Here is an 18,624-nt window from a genome sequence, read left to right on the forward strand (position 1 = left end):
CCCAGGGGCGCCAATGGGGCGCCAACGACTTTTCGCCCGGGCGCGGCACCGCTAACGACTCCCGCTAAATTCAGCGGGAGTTTAGCGGCGGCGGTGGTAACCGGTAGCGCCACGCTCCGCTGTGCAGGTGCATCATCAACGTGCACAGCACCCCATTTTTGCCCCGCCTGCAAAATTGGCCTGTGCCCCCTGAATCTATGCCGGGCGATGACAGCGATCGATTCAGGGGCGGGAATGGAGCGGCAGGAGGCTCGCGGGGTGATCAGTAAAGGGGAGGTGGGGGACAGGGAAAAAATAAATCAGCTTACTTATTGTCACGGCCAATTGCCTCTTTGAACGCAGGGTCCGTGCCACGATCTGGCAGCCCGGCACTCCTCTTGTGTGCCAGGCTGCTGGCACGGCACCCCGCTCCCTGGTGGTCCAGCTAGGGCCCCGCAGAGTTATGGGGAAGAGCCCTTCCATACGGCAGCACTACATGGCCCAGTGCGTAGTGCTGCAGAACGCACCGCCCCGATATTTGAGGTTAGCGCTCTAAGAAGGAAGTGGCATGCTTGAATTTAGCAATCGCCAGCATAATGGTTGCTAACAAATCTTTCCCCCATGGTTCCCAAAGCTCTCCAACACTGGAGTGTGTCACAAATGTGATTCACTCTTAACTACCCTCTGAAGTGGCCTAGTAAGAACATAAGAAATAGGAGCAGGAGTAGGCCATTTGGCCCTTCGAGCCTGCTCCGCCATTCATGTTGTAGACTGATAGAGATTGATTGCTATCATCTGTTGTAGACTGATAGAGATTGATTGCTATGATTAATCAACAGCTCCGTTATCATTATAGTAGAAGGTGAACTAGACAGACGTTGGTCTTTTCTCGTCTTGTAACTCCTATATTCCTATGATTGGAACATGCCATATTTGTTGTGTGTGGGCCTAGAACAAAAATAAATCAAGAAATAAAACTGGAATTGCCGCAGATTAGAGGGTACATTAGTGTTGTGGTTGATTCAGAGAACGTGAGTTCAAATCTCACCATTTTAGTTTGAGAATTTGAATTCAGTTTAAAAATATATTCTGAAAATATAACGCTGGTACCAATAAAAAATAGTGACCAAGAAGCTGCCGGATCATCGTAAAAACCCATTTGGTTCACTAATGTCTTTTAGTGAAGGAAACCTGCCATCCTTACCTAGTCTGACCTAATGTACCTCCAGTTTTACACAAATGTGATTCACTCTTAACTACCCTCTGAAGTGGCCTAGTAAGAACATAAGAAATAGGAGCAGGAGTAGGCCATTTGGCCCTTCGAGCCTGCTCCGCCATTCATCAAGATCATGGCTGATCTTCTACCTCAACTCCACCTTTCCACACTATCCCCATATCCCTTAATTCCCTTTTTTCCCAAAAATGTATCAACCTCTGTCATGAATATACTCAATGACTGAGCGTCCACAGCCCTCTGGGGTAGAGAATTCCAAAGATTCACAACCCTTTGAGTGATGAAGTTTCTCCTCATCTCAGTCCTAAATGGCCGACCCCTTATTCTGTGACTGTGAGTCCGTGTTCTAGATTCCCCAGCCAGGGGAAACATTTTCCCAGCATTAACCCTGTCAAGCCCCTTAAGAATTTTACATGTTTCAATTAGATCACCTCTCATTCTTCTAAATTCTAAGGAATATAAGCCTAGTCTACTCAATCTCTCCTCATAAGGCAATCCCCTCATCCCAGGAACCAGTCTAGTGAACCTTTGTTGCACTCCCTCTAAGGCAAGTATGTCTTTCCTTAGGTAAGGAGACCAGAACTGTACACAGTACTCCAGGTGTGGCCTTACCAATGCCCTGTATAATTGTTGTAAGATTTCTTTACTCTTATACTCTAATCCCTTTGTAACAAAAAGCTAACATACCATTTGTTTTCCTAATTGCTTGCTGTACCTGCATGTTAACTTTCTGTGATTCATGTGCAAGGACACCCAGGTCGCTCTGAGTGCAAACATTTCCCAATCTCACACCATTCAAAAAATATTCTGCTTTTTTGTTTTTCCTACCAAAGTGGATAACTACACACTTCCCCACATTGTAATTCATTTGCCATGTTCTTGCCCACTCAGTCAACCTGTCTACATCTCTCTGCAGTCTCTTTGCATCCTCCTCACAGCTTACTTTCCCACCTAAATTAGTATCATCAGCAAACCTGGATACATTACACTCGGTCCCTTCATCTAAGTTATTAATATAGATTGTAAATAGCTGAGGCCCAAGCACTGATCCTTGCAGTACCCCACTAGTTACAGCCTGCCAACCTGAAAAAGTCCCGTTTATTCCTACTCTCTGTTTTATGTCCATTACCCAACCCTCAATCCATGCTAATATATATTACCCCCAGTCACGAGTCCTAATTTTGTGTAATAACCTCTTGTGTGGCACCTTATCGAATGCTTTTTGAAAATCCAAATACACTACATCCACTGGTTCCCCCTTATCCATCCTACTAGTTACCTCTTTGAAAAACTCTAACAGATTTGTCAAACACGATTTCCCTTTCAGAAAACCATGTTGACTCTGCCTAATCATATTATGATTGTCTAAGTGCCCTGTTTCCGCGTCCCCAATAATAGATTCTAGCATTTTGCCTACTGCTGATGTCAGGCTAACTGGCCTATAGTTCCATATTTTTTCTCTTCCTCCTTTCTTAAATAGCAGGGTTATGTTTGCTACCTTCCAATCCTTGGGAACTGTTCTAGAATCTAGAGAATTCTGGAAGATTAATACCAGGGCATCCACTATCTCTGCAGCTACCTCTTTTAAACCCCTAGGATGCAGGCCATCAGGTCCAGGGGATTTGTCGCCACTTAGTCCCATTAATTTCTCCAGTACTATTTCTTTACTTATACTGATTTCTTTAAGTTGCTCATTCTCTCTAGACCCTTGGTTCCCCATTATTTCCAGAATGTTTTTTGTGTCCTCTACTTTGAAGACAGATACAAAGTATTTATTTAATGTCTCTGCCATTTCCTTATTGCCCATTATAATTTCTCCTGTCTCTACCCCTAATGGGCCCGCATTTACTTTCACTAATCTCTTCCTATTTACATACCAATAGAAACATTTACAATCTATTTTTATGCCTCTTGCTAATTTACTCTCATATTCTGCCACTCAGTTGTATCAAACCACTACAGCAGATTGAGATGAAAGCCCACCACCTCCTTCTCAGGGCAACTAGAGATAAGCAATAAATGACGGCCTTGCCAATGACGCCCACATCCTGAGAACAAATCTTTAAAAATTGAACCATTTTGCATGAATGTTTCAGAATTTTCCAAGAGAGTGCATGACCTGGAGAATCTAGAATAACAGTGCACTGCTTCTGTATTTGAGTACCACAGTGCCGGATGGCAACAGGGGTGCCATAGAGCAGCTCATACAGGAGGTTCACAAGCCTTTTGAGCTGGCCCTCACAGGATGAGCCAAGGTAAAAGTGGCTCTGGGGAGCTGCAAAATGAAACTTTTTTGGAAGCATGGCCCTTTCATGCTAAAGAAAGAAAGTGCTGCCCTGTGCTCAGAAGGTGAAGGCTTTGGCGAGACAGATTACAGCTTCACCACTGCAGGTGTGCCACATAAAGTATAAGTAGCAAAACCTGGATGGCTTCAACTGTAATTGTAGCTCAAACTGAGATCAGAAGCACAAGAGAGATTAATGTCTGGAAGATGTTCTACTCTACTGATTTCAGATGACAAGAGCAGCTGACAAGCCTGTCACAGGTCTTGCAAAAGTGACGGGAGCAAAGGGAAAAGTTGGCTTTGAACCCACTAATTGTTGGTTGTGTCGCTTTAAGCAAAGGAACAACATTTTTAAGAGAGCACACTGGGGAAAGAAGATTGCTGATTGCCTGCAGCTGACAACTGGCTATGTTCCACTGGGGCCCTGATCCTACAAGACATTATTCAACTGATATCTACAACTACATTGAAACTGGGATGTCAATAGGGTCCCTCTCTGATGAAACACTGAAATTCAAGTCATATTCCATCACTGGCAGTAAAAGACAGAGTGACCTGTGAAAATAGGGATCGATTTGATAAAAAGACAGTGTCCCTCATTGATGATCAGCAGAATTCATGATGTTACTATGTTATGCACCAGTATTACCACTTTCATAAAAACACACCTATGCACTTAACTGTCTGTGAGATTGGGGAAGGACAAACCCCTGAGGACAGTGGTTGTGATAAATGAATACCTTTTCTTGGAAAATGGGTTATTCCTTTCAAGGAGCTCTGCTTAGTTGGCATGGATGTAGAAATGATACAAGATTTCTTGGAGGAAATAATTGAATTATTGGAGGAGGGTTATGCAGTTGTTCTAATTAACTGGAGTTTTCAGAAGGTGAAGAGTGAAGTTCTACAAAAGTGACTCAAAGGAGACTAAGGCTCGTGGAATTCCAGGCAAATTAGCTGACTAGACTTAAATTATCTTGGCAATAAAAAGTAGAAAGTCGCTGTTCTGGACTTGCATTTCTTTTCAGTTGTGAAGGCCCCCACTGTCAAATAACCTACTGGCATCCACTGTCTTGGCTCACACACGAAGAATGGCTACTTGGGTAAGGCATTCAAGTTCTGCCAGTGCCAATGGAATCTGGCATAGAGCTTCAGGAAAGGAGAGAAATTGGAGGGAAAAAATGTAATCTACTGAAGCTGTTATCAACAAGGCTGACCAACTACTAGAATATAATCTTGAGGAAATGCTACTGTAAGTCAAAAATATTATCCCAACCTGATATGGATCATGGGAAAAGCCATGTTTGCATGTGGCAACTTCAGTGATGAGCTGGAGAAGATTCAGGGAAGACTGATCTGGTTGAATGTAGGATTTAAGGCTCCAAATCATGAGTAAAGATTCATAGAATTGAAAAGAATATGAAGAGAGAATGCTGTCCTGGTCTTTAAAATATTGAAATCCATAGAAAATGTTGATACAGACAGAGTATTTAACTTGAATTCGGCTTGTAGAACTTGAAAAGACAGGTCCAGAATTAACAAGCCTGAAGTCAGACTGGAGCTAAGAGGACATTGTTTCCCCACAGGGGGTTGGACATATAGAACAAACTCCCAGCAAAATCTGTTAATGCCTGTAAAAGAGCTAATGAACATGGATTGAAGGTTATAAGTAAAAGAAAAGATATAGGCGATGAAATTCCCATGGCATCTTTTCGGACCAAGCATTTTCCATTTATAGAATGCAAATGATCCGAGCTGAATAACATGTTTTGCTTGATGGCCCTTGATGGTTGGGGAGAAACTTCACACTGCTTTATGCTCTTGAAAGTTTTTTCTATGGTTGGCTGCTTCTCTCCCTAAGGAGAATGAGTGGTTTGTAGAGTCTATGAAAAGATCTGTCGGGATGGGGAAGAGGTTTGACGGACGGAATTCGTTTTCCATAATTTCTGAGTCTCATACCATTACACGTTATGCTCAGTACACTCGCTTTTCCTGCAGATCTGGCAATTTACGATACATACAGAAAAGGGCTCCGTATAAATTCCAGACGCTTCAGAATTGTCTAAACACATCACACGTCAGATCCATATGGACCTCTGGTTTGATTTTGAAGTAAGGTGGGAATAATGAGCCAATACAAATGGAACTGGCGAACAAATGAGGTGACAGGAACTTGAATTTGGTTAACGATTGGCTAATAGACCAGTTACGTTCAATATCACTGTGTTCTGGATATGAGAGAAAAAGACAGTATTCAGTTATCTACTATATGTGAGTGGAAAATTATTGACTGATTTTTGTTCTGTTTTTAGAAGAATTATTCTGGAGGATGGCAGTCTCCGAATAGCTAATGTGACAAAGAGGGATGGCGGACGCTACACTTGCATTGCTCGGAACCATTTTGGGTCAGCCAACAGCACAGGAACCTTGATGGTGAAAGGTACTCATTAAATGACATGATTTACAAGTATGCATAGACCTGTAATGTCCTATAGGGCCATCGGTTGCTAGTTAAAGACATAGGGCTAGAAATTGACTTTGGGGCGGCCAGCTCGCTTGTGCCCAGAAATTACCGCTGCACGCGGAGCCACTTGCGCCCGCCGGAAATTCAGTTTCAGCGCCCCAAGTCGAAGCCGGCCGCAAATCAAGGGTTTCGGCGCCCCCGCTTGGGGCGCTGAAACTGAATATCGGCGCGCTAAGTGCCGCAGCGCCACCCGCTGCGGAGCGGCAGGCTGCGGTACTGCAGGCCTTCCTCCCTCTCTTAAGGGGGAGGTGCCTGCAACAGTGCGATCGCCGCTCGCTAGTGCCGGCAAATGAGCCCGGCACCACGGAGAAGTGCCGGGCTCCCGGAAAACAGCCGGCAATGCCGCGGGGGGGGGGGTGGAGGAGGCCGGGGAAGGAGGTGCGGGCAGGCGGCCGCCGAAAAAGCGGCCGGCCGCACATCCGCCTTAACTCGCTCCACTACCGCATCAGGTAGGCCACGTTTTCTGGTCGCTGTTTGCGGCCGCCGCGGAAGAGGCGGCCGCAACTCAATATGGCGGTCGGGCCGGTAGCGGGGCGGTAGCGGGGCACTGTGCACACCGATGACGTCATCGGTGGCGGCGCAGCGCTCCTGGCTAACGCCGCCATTACCGCACCGCTGAATATCGGGGGAAATTTAGCAAGTGGCGCAAAAGCCCTCTTTGGGCGAAAACTGGGCGCAAAGCCAACCGAATTTCTAGGCCATAATGATTCAAGTAAGTCATTAAAATTCACCAATTGCATATTGGGTCCTGTTCAACAGTGGCAAGTATTTAATCATTTGTTTGCAAACATAACAAGATGTTGACGACTGCATGTGATGTCTTCATGACAAGTGACGGCATGAGTTGCCTGGACATTTTTAAAAATAAAAATTGCCACTCATTTCATAAACACTGCTTCCACTTAAAAAAGTACAAAGGAGTAAAGAAGACATGAAACAAATCGATTTGGTACTTTAACAAGGTGTTCTGCTGACATAGATTGCCTTTAATAACATGCAACACTGACACGTTACTATTTATACTAAGAGCAGGCTGCCATGATATAATTGGTGGTACAATCAAATCTGCCTGGTGATCCATATTTATTATATTTATCTTAGTGAATACCAAGTTGTAAAAATTTTACAAAATAAAGCATCTCTATTATCGTGACCTTCCGGTTGCAGCCAATACGCCAGCACTAAAACTGAGTAATCTGCGTAGGTTGTTCCAGGAGCTGAGTCTGCCCAATGCAATGTCACTGTCCCTTTATTTGAAGTTCTGCCTTCAACAATCCATTGATATGTGAGATGAATGATCACATTCAAAATGTTGTGGGCCTTTGATATTCCCACTCCACTTAGGCAAATAGGGAGATGAAATGCAATGTTGCGTTTACACATAATCTTCTGAAATTAATATTGTCGACAACCAGGATAAACTGAACACGTAGACAGAAAGCTGTCCAGACAAACAAGAGAGGCTGTAGGGAATTATAATTTGATTTCCGTGTCCCACTGAACAATATAAGATGAAATGTAGCAGCACGGAGTTGGTTGATAGACAAGAAACAAAGGGTTAGGGTTAATGGGTGTTGCTCGAATTGAGGAAAGGTTTGAAGGATTAGCCCCTGGGGTGAGTGCTCGCTTCACTTTTGTTTTCGATTATATGTAGCTAATTTGGATTTAGGCACATGGGTTTCAAAATTTGCTGATAACACAAAGTAGGGGCTTGGCACATGCCTTCAGGAGGACATAGACAGGTCAGTGGAAGGTGAATGTTGCAATTTAATATAAAGAACTGTAAGGTAATGATTTTTAGATGAAAAAACAGAGAATTGGAAAGATGCTGGAGGGTATAAATGAACAGATAAACCTGGGGGCTCAAATAGGTAATTTCCTGAAAATTCGAGTACAGGTATACAAAACCATTAAAGGCCAATAGCATTTGTTTTGTTTTAATAAGGAGCACAGAGTACAATAGCAAAGAGTTTATAATAAATTTGTATACGGCAATGATTAAGCCACAGTTAGCATATTGCTTTTGGCACCCCATTATAGGAAGGACTAAAAAGGCATAGAGAGCAAACAGTGTAGATTCACTGGGATGATACCAGGAATGAGAGACTATAGTTATAAGGAGAGGTTTGAGATACTGGGATGATGTCCACTGGAGCAGAGAAGTTTAAGAGGAGAGTTAATAGAGGCTTTTAAAATTATGAAGGATTTTGATTGGGTGAATAGGGGGAAAGTATTTCCTCTGGTTGGAGTGTCAATTACATAGAAGAAGATAGGAGCAGGAGTAGGCCATTCGGCCCCTTGAGCCTGCTCTGCCATTCAATGCGATCATGGCTGATCATCCAAGTTCAGTACCCGGTACCTGCTTTCTCCCCATACCCCTTGATCCCTTTAGCCTTAAGAAATATATCCAACTCCTTCTTGAATATATTTAATGAATTGGCCTCTACTGCCTTCTGTGGTAGAGAATTCCACAGGTTCACCACTCTCTGGGTGAAGACATTCCTCCTCATTTCTGTCCTAAAAGGCCTACCCCTTATCCTTAGACTGTGACCCCTGGTTCTGGATTCCCCGACCATCGGGAACATCCTCCCAGCATCCAGTCTGTCCAGTCCTGCCAGAATTTTATAAGTTTCAATGAGATCCCCTCTCATTCTTCTAAACTCCAGCGAGTACAAGCGCAATCGACCCAATCTCTCCTCATACGTCATTTCTGCCATCCCAGGTATCAGCCTGGTGAATCTTCGCTGAACTCCTTCCATGGCAAGAATATCCTTCCTCAGATAAGGCGACCAAAACTGCACACAATACTCAAGATTTGGTCTCACCAAGGCCCTGTACAACTGCAGCAAGACATCCTTGTTCCTGTACTCAAACCCTCTCACTATGAAGGCCAACATACCATTTGCCTTCTTAACCGCCTGCTGCACCTGCATGCTTACCTTCAGCAAGTGGTGCACAAGGACACCCAGGCCTCGTTGCACTTCCCCTTCTCCCAATCTATTGCCATTCAGATAATTATCTGCCTTCCTGTTTTTGCCACCAAAGTGGATAACCTCGCATTTATCCACATTATATTGCATCTGCCATGCTTCTGCCCAATCACCCAACCTGTCCAAATCATCCTGTAGTTTCTTGGCATCCTCCTCACAGCACACACGCCCACCCAGCTTTGTGTCATCTGCAAATTTGGAGATATTACATCTAGTTCCCTTGTCTAGATCATTAATATATATTGTGAATAGCTGGGGCCCAAGGACCGATCCCTGCGGCACCCCACTAGTCACTGCCTGCCACTCGGAAAAAGACCTGTTTATTCCAACTCTTTGCTTCCTGTCTGCCAGCCAGTTCTCTATCCAAGTCAATACCTTGCCCCCAATCCCATGTGCCTTAACTTTACACGCTAATCTCTTATGCGGGACCTTATCGAAAGCCTTCTGAAAGTCCAAATACACCACATCCACTGGTTCTCCCTTATCTATTTTACTAGTTACATCCTTAAAAAATTCCAGTAGATTAGTCAAGCACGATTTACCTTTTGTAAATCCATGTTGACTTTGTCTGATCCTGTCACTGTTTACCAAGTGATCTGCTATTACATCTTTTATAATGTACTCTAGCAATTTCCCCACTACCGATGTCAGGCTTACCGGTCTGTAAATCCCCGTTTTCTCTCTACCACCTTTTTTGAATAGTGGGGTAACATTAGCTACCCTCCAATCCATGGGTACTGTTCCAGATTCCATCGAATGTTGGAAGATGATCAGCAATGCATCTACTATTTCTAGGGCCACTTCCTTAAGTATCCTAGGATGTAGATTATCAGGCCCTGGGGATTTATTTACAAGGTGATATCAATTTAAAATTGTTGCTAAGAGAATGAGAAAAGGGGTAAGGAGAAACCTCTTTATAGTATGAATCATTAGAGCATTAAATACTTTGCCCCAGAGTACTTGATGCAGAGACAATTACATCAGGGAAAAGTGGATAAACATTTGAAGCAGAGGAAGATACAGAGCTTATGGGGAGAGACTAGGACAGAGGGATTTGTTTTGGATTACTCTAGCAAAGAGTTGGCAGAAAGTACATCAAATGCTAAAAACTTCTATGGTTCTAGCTAAAAGGGCAACAGAAAGGCAAATTGTGGTAGAATGGTGCTTTTTTGAGCTATGTTAATTGTAGATGGCCTAATAGAGTCTTTGAGGTATGTGTTAGAAAGAGTTATTACAAGGAATTACAAAATGGTGGATGTTATAAATAGATTTTTCATATCAATCTACGGAAATAAATTCAAGGCCGAGTCATTTTGGCTCAGGATTCTATAACACAAGTAGATATTGAAAAAAGAAAGAAAGACTTGCATTTATATAGCACCTGTCATGACCTCAGGATGTCAGTGATGAACATTTGAAGTGTAGTCACTGTTGTAATGTAGGAAACATGGCAGACAATTTCCACACAGCAAGGTCCCACAAACAGCAAAGTGATAACCAGATAATCTGTTTTGATGATGCTGGTTAAGGGATAAATATTGAACATATCACAAGGAGACCTCCTCAGCTCCTCTTCAAATAGTGCCATGGGATCTTTTATGTCCACCTGAGAGGGTATATGGGGCTTCAGTTTAATGTCTCAACTGATAGATGGCACCTCTGACAGTGCAGCACTCCCTCAATACTGCTCTGAAGTGTTAGCCTAGATTTTGTGCTTGAGTCTCTGAAGTGGGATTTGAACCCACAACCTTCTGGCTCACAGGTGAGAGTACTACCACTGAGCCACGGCTAACACCTTGGTTAAGTACATATTGGTAAAGCATGAGATGCAGAAACGCATACAATTAACCTTTACAGTACAGGGGTTGAATGCTGAAAGCTGATGATGAGCGCACTTAGTAGTTTCTTTTGTATCAACGATTCATGTGACCTGATGGAGCAGGGATGCTGAACAAATCAATGAGGTGATGCTGTTCTCACAACATTGCTGCTCTTGTCTATCTCAGTGGTAGAGGTTTCAGGGGAAGGGTGTGCAGTTGAAATAGACTTGCTGCAGTGCATCCTGCAGACATACATACTGCAGGCACAGTGAGCCAGTGGTGGATATTGAGTCCAGTGGTAAGGGCGCCAATCAAGCAAACTACCCTAGATGGTGTTGAACTTCTTGTGTGTTGTTGCAACAGCACGCATCCAGACCAATAGTGAGTATTCCAGTGTCTGCCTGACATGAACTTTGTTGATGCTGGAGAGGCTTTAAGGGGTCAGGAGGCAAGCCACTCATTGCTGTGTGACCGGCTCTCGTATATTTGAAATCATTGTGTTGATATGGCTGGTCCAATTCAGCTTCTGGCCAATGGTGACATTCAAGTTAGTGGGGGACTTGGCGATCCTGGTGCTATTTAACATCAAGGGGAGATGGCTGTGCTTTCTCTTGTTGGAGATGGTCATTACATGGAACTTATGCGGCACACTTGTTGCTGCCACTTGTTAGTCCAACCTTGAGTGTTAGTCACGTCTTACTGTAGGATGGCATGGGTTGTTTCATTATCAGAGGAGTTGTGAATGATCTGAACACAGAATCATCGCCACGTCTGACCTTATGATGAAGGGAAGGTAATTGGTGAAGCAGCTCCAGATCCTTTGGCGAAGTAACTCCTGCAGTGATATCCTGGGGCTGTGGTGACTGGTTTCCAAAATCCACTACCATCTTCCTTTGTGTCAGGTTAAACTCCAGTCACTGGAGGGTTTTCTCTATGACCTCCATTGATTTCAGTTTTGCTAGGGTTCCTTGATACCATACTTCATTAACTGTAACCTTAACGGTGAGGTCAGCTACTCTCATCTTTCCTCTGGTATTGAACTCTTGCTTCCATGTCTGGATAAAGGCTGTGATGAGGTCTGGAGATGCGTGGTTCTGGTTGAACCTGAACTGAGCATCTGTGAGTTGGATATTTGCGTATAGATGTCACTATTGATGACTCCTTCCATCACATTACTGATGATTGACAGGAGGCTTTTCAGGCAGTAATTAGCCAAGTTAGATTAATTCAGCTTTATGTAGATAGGTCTAGTAATCCAGAGGCCTGGACTAATGATCCGGAGACAGGAGTTCAAATCCCACCACGGCAGCCGGGGAATTTAAATTCAGTTAATTAAATAAATCTAGAATAAAAAGCTAATATCAGTAATGGTGACCATGAAACTACTGGATTGTCATAAAACCCATCTGGTTCACTAATGTCCTTCAGGGAAGGAAATCTGGGGTCCTTACCCGGTCTACCCTAGATTTGACTCCAGACCCACAACAATGAGGTTGACCCTTAACAAGCCACTCAGTTTTTCATAGCAGTTTTGATACAACTATCATAAAACTGGACAGTGGCATTGACCTAGGCACCAGATTCGGACATGACAAAGGCACACCCAGCCCAGTAGACCCTGCAAAGTCCTCCTCACTAACATCTGGGCACTTGTGCTAAAATTGGGAGAGCTGTCCGACAGACTAGTCAAGCAGCAGCCTGACACAGTCATACTCATAGAATCATACCTTTCAGCTAATGTCCCAGACTCCTCCATCACTATCCCTGGGTATGTCCTGTCTCACCAACAGGACATACCCACCAGAGGTAGTGGCACTGTAGTATACAGTTGGGAGGGAGTGGCACTGGGAATCCTCAACATTGACTCTGGACCCCATGAAGTCTTATGGCATCAAGTAAGGAAGTCTCCTGCTTATTACCACCTACTGCCCTCCCTCAGCTGATGAATCAGTACTCCTCCATGTTGAACAACACTTGGAAGAAGTGCTGAGGGTAGCAAATGCACAGAATGTACTCTGGGTAGGGAACTTCAATGTCTATCACCAACAGTGGCTCTTTAGCACCACTATTAACCGATTTCAGAAGGACATAACTGCCACAACCAAGCCAGCTGAGAGAACCAACACGAGGGAAAAACCTACTTGACCTCGTCCTTGCCAATCTACCTGTCGCAGATGCATCTATCCATGACAGCATTGGTAGGAGTAACCACAGCATAGTCGTTGTGTCTGGTCTTCACACTGAGGACACCCTCCATTGTGTTGTGTGGCACTACCACTGTGCTAAATGGGATAGATTCAAAACAAATCTAGTCGCTCAAAACTGGGCATCCATGAGGCACTGTGGGTCATCAGCAGCAGCAGAATCTGTAACCTCATGGCCCGGCATATTCCCCACTCTACCATTGCCATCAAGTCAGGGTTTCAACCCTGGATCAATGTGGAGTGTAGAAGAACATGCCAGTAGCAGCACCAGGCATACCTAAAAATGAGGTGCCAACCTGGGAAAGCTCAAACACAGGACTACATGCTAAACAGCAGAAGCAACATGCTATAAACAGAGCTAAGCGATCCCACAACCAATGGATCAGATCAAAGCTTTGTAGTTTTGCCACATCCAGTCATGAATGGTGGTGGACAATTAAGCAACTAACAGGAGGAGGAGGCTCCATCAACATCCCCATCCTCAATGATGGCGGAGCCCAGCACATGAGTGCAAAAGACAAGGCTGAAGCATTTGCAACCATCTTCAGCCAGAAGTGCCGAGTGGATGATTCATCTTGGCCTCCTCCTGAGATCCCCACCATCACAGAAGCCAGTCTTCAGCCAATTCGATTCACTCCACGTGATATCAAGAAACAGCTGAGCGCACTGGATACAGCAAAGGCTATCATGCTGAAGACTTGTGCTCCAGAACTAGCCGTGCCTCTAGCCAAGCAGTTCCAGTACAGCTACAACACTGGCATCTACCTGAAAAAGTGGAAAATTGCACAGGTATGTCCTGTCCACAAAAAGCAGGACGAATCCAATCTGGCCAATTACCACCCTATCAGTCTACTCTCAATCATCAGCAAAGTGATGGAAGGTATCGTCGAGAGTGCTATCAAGTGGCACTTACTCACCAATAACCTGCTCACCGATGCTCAGTTTGGGTTCTGGCAGGACCACACGGCCCTAGGACATCGCTGCAGGAGTTCCTCAGGGCAGTGTCCTAGGCCCAACCATCTTCAGCTTCTTCATCAATGACCTTGCCTCCATCATAAGGTCAGAAGTGGGGAGGTTCACTAATGATTGCACAGTGTTCAGTTCCATTCGCAACTCCTCAGATAATGAAGCATTCTGTGTTCACATGCAGCAAGACCTGGACAAAATTCAGGCTTGGGCTGATAAGTGGCAAGTAACATTTGCACCACACAAGTGCCAGGCAGTGACCATCTCCAACAAGAGAGAATCTAGCCACCTCCCCTTGACATTCAATGGCATTACCATCGCCGAATTCCCCACCATCAATATCCTGGGGGTCACCATTGACCAGAAGCTTAATTGGACCAGCCACATAAATACTGTGGCAACAAGAGCAGGTCAGAGGCTGGGTATTCTGCAGCGATCGTCTCACCTCCCGACTCCCAAAAGCCTTTCCACCATCTACAAGGCACAAGTCAGGAGTGTGATGGAATACTCTCCACTTGCCTGGATGAGTGCAGTTCCAACAACATTCAAGAAGCTCGACACCATCCAGGACAAAGCAGCCCACTTGATTGGCACCCCATCCATCGCCTTAAACATTCACTCCCTCCACCACTATGTACAATGTCCACAGTATGTACCATCTACAAGATGCACTGCAGGAACTCGCCAATGCTTCTTTGACGGCACCTCCCAAACCTGCAACCTCTACCATCTAGAAAGACAAGTGCAGCAGGCGCATGGGAACAACACCACTCCACATCACACACCACCCTGACTTGGAAATATATCGCCAATCCTTCATCATTGCTGGGTCAAAATCCTGGAATGTGGGAGTACCTTCACCACATGGACTGCAGCAGTTCAAGAAGGTGGCTTACCACCACCTTCTCGAGGGCAATTAGGGATGGGCAATAAATGCTGGTCTTGCCAGTGACGCCCACTTCACATGAATAAATCTCCATATTGTTGGTTAGATGCCAGTGTCATAGCTGTACTAGAACATGTTGGCCAGGGACGCTGATAACTCTGATGTACAGATGTTCAGCACTACCACTGGGATGTTGTCAGGGCCCATAGCACTTTGTGTGGCATTTCTCAATGTCACATGGAGTGAGCCAATGTGGCTGGACATTGGTAGCTACAATAGACTTGAAAGAAAACAGGATTCATTGCAAGTATTTGAATGTTATATTTAACATTTAGTTTAGTGCCAATATTATGATCGTGAAGCTATTCCTGATGTTTGAATAGTTTTATTATTATAATAATGTTCCTCTTTCGTGTCATACTGCGTGAATCGATCAAAACAGCCCAGGGATCCAGGAATTCCCTCAGGCCTTCTGGCAACAAAAGTTAAATTACCTACAAGGCACCTAGGCTCAGTGAGATGCAGCTTAAAATCCTCAAGCCATGGTGTGGAGATGCCGGTGTTGGACTGGGATGGACAAATGTAAGAAGTCACACAACACCAGGTTATAGTCCAACAGTTTTATTTGAAATCACAAGCTTTCGGAGCGCTGCTCCTTCGTCAGGTGTTCCTTCATCACTTCACCTGACGAAGGAGCAGCGCTCCGAAAGCTTGTGATTTCAAATAAAACTGTTGGACTATAACCTGGTGTTGTGTGACTTCTTACATAAAATCCTCAAAGAAGCGAAAAACAAATAACTAATCCAGCATCCGCAGTATTTTGCTATTAAACAAATAACTAATACTTTGGTGAATATTTCTTTAAGCTCTATAAGCCAGGGAACTGTACCCGAGGACCGGAAAATAACAATTATTATCCTGATATTCAAAGAAGGAGTGAGACATCAACCTAAAAATATTTGATCATGTGGCCTAACATCTGCAGGGACAAAAATGCTTTGGAACATCATAAGTGATACTATCAATATGTCTGTTTAGAGCATAAGGAGTAGTCAGCATACATTCAGAAGCAATAGGACATGATTTACTAATCCACTGGACTTCTTTGAAATGGGAAGAGAAAATGATTAATGTAGCAGGAAACTTCACACAAGAAAACATCCAGAAAAGGATCCTGATAAATTCACAGCAGCTTCTTGTGTGAGAATCAAGAAGTCCTCTTGTATAGGTGTCAGTGGGGCATTTGCATTGCTGGTCACTAAAGCATGGGTCCCCACGCCAGTCTTAGCTATTCCCAGCAGTTTTATTTTCGGCTTTAGTTGACTGCGCTTTAGGAACCTGCAGCACAAACACCACACTGACACCACTGTAAAAGGCCCTTAAAATATCATGATTCAAAGTACGACTGTCCTTCCGTTGTTATTTTAAATAGCCATTTACAGCTATTCAACACAAATATTGCAAATGTGATGAAACTTGCTAATGTTGTTAAAAACACCCATGTAAAAGGTTGTACCTTAAACTCAGTCGGGTTTGAGGAATGTCTCCTGAAATCTCTTGATAGAGAAGGAAGATCAAAAATAAGGGAATGGAATTAATGCATGCTGTTTCAGTTCTTTTGCTGAGAGAACATATGCTGTTATATCTGGGAAACTCCATTAATCTTATCTGAAAATCAATCATGTTTTCTGCTACCTAGTAGCTCTAAATTTCATGATCCTTCTCCAGCTTAGATCAAGGGCATCAGTAAGCATGCATCATGGCATATAGCTTTTTTTTCCTATAGGGACTATATTCACGAAGGTTGTCCAACCCTTGGCCACCAATGCCTACTTGTATTGAAGTGAGGCCTCGTTACAGGTAATCAGGTAATACAGGTACAGATAATAGAGGGAACGGGACTGACTGGATTGCTGTACAGAGAGCCGGCACGGACTCGATGGGCCAAATGGCCTCCTTCTGTGCCGTTATGACTCTAGGGCCTAGAAATTGGGTTGGGGCGCCAAAGTCGCCTGAGCGCAGGATTTAGCGCAGCGTTCGAGGCTTTAGCGATCGTCAGATATTCAGTTTCATTGCCCCTAGAGGGAGAAGGGGCAAGGCTCCAGACGCTCCGCGTCCCTCTTATGGCGCTGAAACTGAATATCGCAGCACAACGTGCCGCAGCCCCACACGCTGCGGCACGGCACGCTGCGGTACTGCAGGCCTTCCTCCCATTGTTAAGGGGGGGGGCCTGCAACAGCGCGATCCCCGCTCGCGAGTGCCGGCAAACGAGCCCAGCACCAAGGAGAAGTGCTGGGCTCTCGGGAAACAGCTGGCAATGCCGCGGGGGGGGGGGGGGGAGGTGCTGGCAGGTGGCCGCCCTGCACCTCCACCTTAACTTGCGCTGCTGCCGGCACAGCAAGGCCCCGTGAACCGGGCGCGGGTAGCGAACGACACAACTGCGGTGTTCGCTACCAAATACCATGAACGGGGCGCTAATGGGGCGCTGCGCACACCGATGACGTCATCGGTGGCAGCGCAGCGCAACAGGCTAACGCCACCATTATCGCCCCAACTCAATATCGTGGGTGGCGCAGCCAGTGGCGCTAAAGCCACTGACTGCCTCTTTAGACGCTAACAGGTGGCGCTACTCACCCAATTTCTCCCCCTAGGACTCTAATCCTGTCAGCGGATTGGCTCACAGTGGAGCAGCTGAGGGATCAGCAGTTTTTCACCAGCTTACAACTTATGCCACCACCTATCTGCGACTTCAACTGCAGGAGTACAATTATGTAAGGAAACTGCATCCAGTCCTTGTGGAAGTAGTGCAGAAAGAAGAAAGAAAGAATTTGAGTTTATATAGTGCCCTTCAGGATGTCCCAATTTTTTTTGCAGCTGATAAATTATTTAGCCTAATCTAGTCAGAGAATTCAGTGGGAGTGCTGCACTGTTGGAGCTGCTGCCAGTTGTTAAATTGTCTGCCCTCTCAGGTGGAGGCAAAAGATTCCATGACACTATTTGAAGAAGAGACGGGAAGTTCTCTCCAAGCATCCTGGCCAACATTTTCCCCTCAACCAACACCAGTGAAAACAGATTAACTGGTTATTTACGTTTTGAGGGCCTTTGCTGTGTGCAGATTAGCTGCTGAATTTGCCAACAAAACAGCAGTGATTACACTTCAAAAGCAATTCATTGGCTGTGGAGTGCTTTGGGACACCCTGAGGCCATGAAAGGCACTTTTTTAAGTGCAAGTTCATTCTTTCATCGTTAGACAGGGATCCCAAGAGATTGGCTATTTTAGAAAGTTGAGTGGTTGCACCTTGAATAACAAAACCCTTGCGTGTGCTGCAATGATCCATGTCAATGCTCGGCTTCAGTCCCAAAGAATATTACTGGCCATTGAAGCCTTTGAAGTTTATCCAAGCATCACTTTCGGCTTTCATGATGAGAAGCTTTGTCTAGGCATTGGAGCTTCCAACTATTGTAATCAATATAACGTAGCATAACTATATCTTAAAATAGAAATAAGGCTTTAAGCAGAATGAGCAGAGTAAAGAGCAGTATCTTGCTCTTAAAAGGGCTTATTATGACTCAAATTAGTGCTCCTATAACGATAAGCTGTTCATAATTGGTAGATTGTTGATGTCAGAATTGTAATATTGGCAATTCTGCTGCCAATAACGCTAATTAAGACTTCCTGTTCCATTAACACATCTCTTCGATTTAGGGCAGACCCTTAAGAGGGCGCCACTGTGTAAAAT

The 18,624-nt window shown here is 44.7% G+C and overlaps 1 protein-coding gene across 5 annotated transcripts in view; it reads left to right on the top strand.

The window, feature by feature from the left end:
* Window positions 1-18,624, top strand: part of LOC147110976 (contactin-4-like) — a 2,035,446-nt gene that overhangs the window by 1,294,356 nt on the left and 722,466 nt on the right. For all 5 annotated transcript variants that reach the window (XM_086001418.1, XM_086001414.1, XM_086001417.1 and 2 more), the window contains exon 12: window positions 5,807-5,934. In XM_086001418.1, coding sequence (XP_085857544.1) covers window positions 5,807-5,934 — 128 coding nt within the window. The remainder of the gene's footprint in view (window positions 1-5,806; window positions 5,935-18,624) is intronic.

Source organism: Somniosus microcephalus, chromosome 11 (assembly GCF_052327205.1).
Source record: "Somniosus microcephalus isolate GS21.2 chromosome 11, FLI_Smic_1.0, whole genome shotgun sequence".
Taxonomy (NCBI): domain Eukaryota; kingdom Metazoa; phylum Chordata; class Chondrichthyes; order Squaliformes; family Somniosidae; genus Somniosus; species Somniosus microcephalus.